Raw genomic sequence first — 6750 nt, 5'->3', positions numbered from 1 at the left:
AACCTGTTGGTTGATACAAATTAGTAAAGAGATTTTACTGGTTTACTAATTTACTAGAAGTAAATATTATTTATGGGAAATCAAGTCTAACTGGAACATTTTGGAAAGATACCTAATTCTGATGTAATAATTTTGAGGATGCTTCATCCAGGGAAAAGAGAATAGACATGTTAGTTTTCTAGAAGAAAGAAGAGTATGTATTAAAGTGAGAAAAACAAGAGAAAATGTAACTCACCAAATGACCCATACTCCTCAGGCACTGACCACACAGCAGAACTGAAAGTAAGTGAAGTTCTTTTTCCACTGTTCCCCATGCCAAAGAAGTGGTCATTCTGACTATGACTGTCCTTGATAAACATGCCCCAGGCTGCCCCTGGCCATCCAGAGCCTTTGCCCTGATATTTTATTTGTATCCTCTGACATTCTCAAGACCACTTCAGTGAACTTGGAGATTACATGTAAAATCAGACTGCCAAGAAAAAGAAAAAAAAATTCTTGTCAGAATTACTCTAAAAAACCACTTAGGAAGTCTCTATTTTAGAGCTCTCAAAATCTAATATGGTCAATTTTTCCATCAGAAGAGGGAAATATAACTGTTTATGTATAAGCCAAATAGTTGGCTTGTAAGATTGAGGCCATATTGTGTGGTGAATATATGTTGTTCTTTATTTTTTTTAATTTTTTATTGATTAAGGTGTTGCATATGTGATGCTGTTCTTTAAATACATTAAATTTTGAGAAATGTCTACACCACAAGAGGCTGTAAGAGTGACAAATCCAAATTCTTCTTGGCATACTAACAGGTTATTATTGTAAATTTTGGGCTGAATAGTCAATACATGACTCCTGTATGAAGAAGACAGTAACCAGAATGTTCTCTTGCTTATCTGGGGACTTTATTGGTTCAACTAAGACAGTGACTAAAATAGTGGGAAAAATCTGAGTGAAATAAAAATCATTTTCTTGGCCTCAGAGAACAGTTTCTCTGGATCTGTGAGAACTGTCAATTACTTTTCAAGTCACCTAATTTAGAAAGTTAATTACATGAGCACAAAATCACCCAAATCTGCATATGTCATTAGGCCATGGGCCAGTTTACACTGCCTCCCTGTTTTCACAATCAGGATGAATTCAGCATCACATATGGCTTTTATTACAGAACTATGATTATAGAGTATTTGATAACAGACTTTCAAGCATGGAGAAAAAAGAAAAAAAAATCTATTGTGTTATTATGGCATGTTTTGGAAATTAGAATAAAGTATTAATGAAACATATTTCCTTTCTATTCCAGCCTAGAAGAGCAAAAAAAATTAATAGGAAATTAGACTATGATCACTGTGAGCATAGAGTGGTACAGGAACACACAGGACTGACTCTCACCTTAATAGTTAGCCAAGCCAAGGAGAGGCAGTTCTTTCTAAATGCTAGGAAAAGCATGTGTGTGCAGCATGTGTAGCACAAGTTTTTCTTTGACAAGAGTGTTGACAACTAACCGAATAGAAAATGCTCTATGCACCCTGAATATATACTATATTTTTAGGAAACATAAAATGGCGGTATAAGCCACCAAGAAGAATTCACACCTTTGATGAGTTTGCAGAACTGGTGAGAACTAAAAGAAAGAAACAAAATTTACAACCCTCAGTGGCATCTTAGTGTCTTGCCAAAGTGATGTAATCAGTGATGTTTGTGTGCAATATCAAATACTTTGAAAGCCTTACAGAAACCAGATGTTAAATATGTCTGCAAATCATTGACAATGTGATGAGCACAAATTTACATGGAACACCTAAACAAGATCTTCCAAACACTCATGAACACATTTGAATACCCAGAACACAGACTCAGCAAAAGGCTGAGCAGTGCTCTTTTTTCAGTAAGGTAACTATTTATTAATCAGTAATTTTGTCACTGAGGCATATGCTACTTAGAGGAAGACAAAGGACAGCATTGGAATTATGGGGAATTCTATGCAACCAAAGACATTTTAGAAAATAGCATCTTTTTCAGTCCACACAAAAACATCTCTTGGCCACCAAAGCATACAAATAGTGCCTTCTGCCTAGAAGAGGGCTGAGAGTAAACATTTTTCCATGTCTAATTTTGCTTAACTCTGCATATCATCCTTTAGATGTACTTTATTAGTCCGATTACCATTTTCATTGCCATATTATAGTCACTAAGAAGGCAAATGTGTGTAACGCTCCCTAATAAACACCAACTTTTTCTATCCCTAACATCAAAAACAAAAAAGGAAAAATACAAAGAGACACACTCGAATGGTAGCAATTTTATTTTCTATCTTTGTTTATTGAATCATTTCAGAAGATGTGTCTTTATAAAAATCTTATCAAAATCATGTACTTGCCTATGGCAAATAAACTATTCCATATTCAGACTTCCTATAGTCACATACTTCTTAAAAAACTCTGATGTGCAAGTCTCCTCATCATTTTGCCAAGTCACTTAATGACAAAACAATTGTCAGTTGCATCAAATGGTTTTTATTTCAATACCTACTAGCAATATTTGTTAATATATTATTTGATATACAAATTTCTAAATGTTCACTTCAAAATAGCAGACAATTGGTACTCCCACTTTAGTGGGAAGCAATACGATAATAAAACAAAGCACCTATGATTTAGAATAAGAAAGACCTGCCTTTGAGTCTTGGTTTCTTTACTGCTGTCTGACTTTGGGAAAATTGTTTACCATCTCTGAATTTCAACTCCTGCAGCTGTAAAATAGAGATAACTGTACTTTATTTCGGTAGTTGTATTAATAAATATATTACATGTAGAATATAGTATACTGCCTGGCTCAGAACTAAATATAAGCTACTCTCATAGTTACATATTTGTTATGAATGCTAAAATAGCAAAACATTTCTGATTTCATGGGGAATGTGAAATTCAGGGGACAAAGCTTAGGCTTGGCCCAGTAAAATCTGTATTTGAATCCTGAGTTTTCTGTGAAGTAAAAGAAAGCCACTTAATTTTCTTTGAACCAGAACTACTTCCAGTGGGAAATTTGAGTACTAATGCCTACCTGGCCATATTATTACAAAGACTAAATGATAAACAGCCATTGAATAATAATAGCACCTAGTATACAATAGCAGTTGACAAATAAGGAATCATTTGATTTGTAGTCCTTGGAGTGAAATAATTCCATCTTATACAGAGATGGAGAAATAGGATTGTCTTCAGTTACCAATCCTGCTGGTTGGTGTTGGCCTGGCATGTTCTGTGAGAAGGACTCCAATATTTACTAAGCCTCTGTATGCATGTAATGTTGATGAATGAAGAAACTGGAATCCAACATGTGATTATCATTAAGTAGATTGAAATATCCCCAGATATTCACACAAAGCCACTGCAAAGGCAAAATATCCTGCAGATACCATATATTTTAAGAACCGGAAATATAAAGTTACTGCTTTTTTCATGTAATCAGTGTTATAGGAAAGAAACTAGTGGTGAAATCTGAAAAAGCAACAACTAAAAGAAAGTCAAATCCTCTTACCCTTATTCACCAAATCTGGTGTTTGGCAAAGCACATAGATTATTAGAAACTCAGTTGTTATCTCATTTACTTACCATTCAAATATTTTGTAATTTGTTTCCATTCATTCTAATCAGTAGTAGGGACTATGCTAGATGGAGTGAGGAATAGAGATCTTAAGACAATAAAGGTTTATCAAGGATGATTATAAAATATCCCTGTATAGCCCTGGCCTGGTGCATCAGTTAGTTGGAATGTTGTCCCATAAGCAAAAAGGCTGCAGGTTTGATTCTCAGTCAGGGCACATACCTAAGTCGCAGGTCTAATCCCCAGATGGACTCATACAGAAGGCAACCAAACGATATTTCCATGTTTCTCTCTCTCCCATTTCCTCTTTTTCTAAAAATCAATAGAAAAAGATATCCTCAGGTGAGGATTTAATAATAAAATATTTTTACATAAGATTTACAGAAACTAAGAGAAGCATTTAAGGGCCAATTCTTCAGAAACCAAAGAAACAGACCTGAGATTTATTTAACGTAATCAAAGAGCTTTATTTTCTAGAACTGAAATACTTCAGATCTAAACTCCCACCGCTAGTTAGTCAACAATTTTTCATCAGAGCCCAAGGAAGAAGACGGGGGGGTGAAAGAGATGAAAAGGGCATAGAGAGACCACCAGGAACAGGTGAAGAGGAGTCATTTATTTCTCCTTCTCAATAGGTTACATATCAGGTCTGGTGGCAGGTTGGGAAATGTGGATGGGAAATTACACTGCAAACAACAAAGCCTTAACTACAAAAATGGCATCAAACCCCACAAAAAAAGGGGAACCTCCTAGTTTATCTAAAAGAGGGGGTAGCAATGGGTTAGGAGTCTCATGGAGGTATACCCAGGGGTAGTTCTTAATTAAAAAAAAATATTTCCTTTTATTAAAAATGTTTCCTAAACTATGTGCCTTGTCTTTTATGTCTAGGTGTTGTATATGACTATAGGATGACCTTGAGGTTGTAGGGAGAGAGGAAGGCTGGCCAAGGGTCTTCCTAGAACCACCCATGTGGTCCTAGAGATCTAAATGGGGATAGATGTTCCTCACCATTCGCATCCAAGAAGCTGGGCAAATTTTCCAATTTTACAAACAACTTGGGGGCCCCCCAAATAATTTAATGAAAAACTGCAATGTAAGAACTCCCTGGGTCAGTAAAAGTATTTTTGGAAGGGAGGACCTCCCCCACAAGCTGTCCCACTTTTCCTGACTCTGGGAGGTTGGCAGAATAGGTATGGAAGAAGTGGACGGGACCTCGGGAAGATGTCACTCCCCTGCCATCATCCACCCCCACCCCCCACCAAAGTTCCAGGCCGCTGGAAGTCCACCTTGCTCTTCATCCTCGCCCCTTCCACTCCTGCTGGATCCCAACACGGAGGTCCAGAATGTCCGGGGGAGAGATGGGTGTTGGGAGGTGGGAATGGTGCAGGCCGACAGAAGACTTGGGCCACAGTTCCAGGCAGGAAGGTAAATGGCCTCATCTCCTCCCAGGGCACAGGGGCCCTGACTCAGATCCCAGGGGCACGGGGGCAGAGGTGAGAGACAGGTAGCCTGCCAACCACGCAATCCAGGTCAACCTCACAGGCCAGGTGTGCTGTATCGGGAGTGGGGTGGGGTGGGGGGGGGGGATGGAAGAGAGGAGTGGGCAGGGCTGGGGAGGTGGTCTCAGTTCAAGGCCCCTTTCTGGGGACAGGGAGGGGGCTCTTGTTGTTGCCGTTGGTGACTACAGGCTCTCGTGGTCTCCATCCCCTGGGACCTCGGCCTCCCCTTCCACCTGGGTGGCCTCCTCCTGCAGCTCCCCTTCTTCCTGCGGTGGCCCCCACACAGGGCCCTGCTCCAACGCCTCCACCAGGATGGGCCTCGCAGCCTCGCAGGCGGCCTCGGCCTCCGCCCCCGCTGCCTCCGCCGCAGCCACCACCACCGCCTCCTCCTCGCCTTCCAGACGGCCTTCCAGGTCGGCCACCTTGGGGCGTTTGAGGACCACGTCCTCCAGCAGGTCCCCGGCGCTCCTCTTCAGCAGCCCCATCTCCTCCAGCTTCGGGGCGGGCTCCTCCACGGGCAGCAGCTCCCCTTTCTCGTCGCGGCGGCCGCCCTTCTGGGCCTCGCTGGCCTCGAAGGCCTCGGGCGGAGGCGCCGGCACAGGCCCCTCGGCGCCGCTCTTCTCCAGGGGACCCTGGTTGTCGTCATCGTCATCATCGTCGTCGTCGTGGTCGTGGTCGTCGCAGGCCTGGATGGTGGGGTTGTTCTCGATCTCCCACAGCCCCTCGCTGAAGCCCCGCCTCTTGTTGGGCTTACCGAACTTCTCCTTGCACTCGGCGTAGGGGAAGAGGTGTTTGGGACCCAGGAGCGCCGTCTCATGAGTCCCAAAAAAAAAGACGGCGTAGCGGTTGTGTTCAGCCATGTGCTCGATCCTGGCCGGCCAGTGCGCGTAGCCCTTGAGCTTGGCAAATACCAGGTCCCCGCTCTGGTATTTGGGAGAGCAGAAATCCGACATGGCGGTGAGAGGACCGGCCCTGGTGGTGGCGGAAGCGGAGGGGCGGAGGGCGGGAGGAGACGCTGGAGAGGAGCATGCGCATCAGGCAGCCGCTGAGCCCCGGCGGGCGCCCCCTGGAGGGCCCTGCGCGTGCGCCTGCACGTGCGCGGTGGCTCAGGGTGAGGAGGTTCTAGGAGGATGGGGGCGTTCTCTAGAGCCCGCTGGCCCAGCCTGGGCCTCGTGGTCCCTGGAACAACACGGGGAGTTGCTGAGATGTCCCTGGCGGTTGTGCAGGCGGCGGCCCCGTGCTGATCAGTCTCGAGACCACGCGGATCGCTTTACTCGCATGGTTGGCTGGGTGTCTGAGTGTCCTCGAGGTGAGACAATGTGGTGAGACCTCCCTCTCAGTGTGACTGGCTGTGTAGCTTTGTGGCCCCTGATCCCGACAGGAAACTCAACGCCTGTCTCAGAGGCCACAGGATGGGATGGCCGGGTGGGTCCGTGGTTTCATTTGTTTTCTCATTTCCTACCCCTGGAGCCTGCACGGGGTCCCGAGAACAGGGGAGATGTGGCAAAGGGATCATCAGCAGTATTGTTTAGGATGAATAGGCTGCTCATTGGTTGGTGCATATAGTGCTTTTGGGGTTGGGGGTGTCATGATCTGTATAGAGCAGCATGAGTGTGACAAACCAGCCTTACCAAAATGTCCTGTTTCACATGAC

The 6750-nt window shown here is 43.9% G+C and overlaps 1 protein-coding gene across 1 annotated transcript; it reads right to left on the bottom strand.

The window, feature by feature from the left end:
* Window positions 1-5278: 5278 nt before the first annotated feature.
* On the bottom strand, window positions 5279-6049 carry HDGFL1 (HDGF like 1). The gene has a single exon (XM_036447630.1). The coding sequence runs from the start codon at window positions 6047-6049 to the stop codon at window positions 5279-5281; it is 771 nt and encodes a 256-aa protein (XP_036303523.1).
* Window positions 6050-6750: the final 701 nt, after the last annotated feature.

This window comes from Pipistrellus kuhlii, unplaced genomic scaffold (assembly GCF_014108245.1).
Source record: "Pipistrellus kuhlii isolate mPipKuh1 unplaced genomic scaffold, mPipKuh1.p scaffold_m20_p_2, whole genome shotgun sequence".
Taxonomy (NCBI): domain Eukaryota; kingdom Metazoa; phylum Chordata; class Mammalia; order Chiroptera; family Vespertilionidae; genus Pipistrellus; species Pipistrellus kuhlii.
The sequence above is the reverse complement of the archived record's forward strand: the minus strand, read 5'-3'. Positions and strand labels throughout refer to the sequence as shown.

Coding starts and splice junctions, on each gene's coding strand:
- HDGFL1 (XM_036447630.1), bottom strand. CDS start 6,049: ATGTCGGATTTCTGCTCTCCCAAATACCAGAGCGGGGACCTGGTATTT.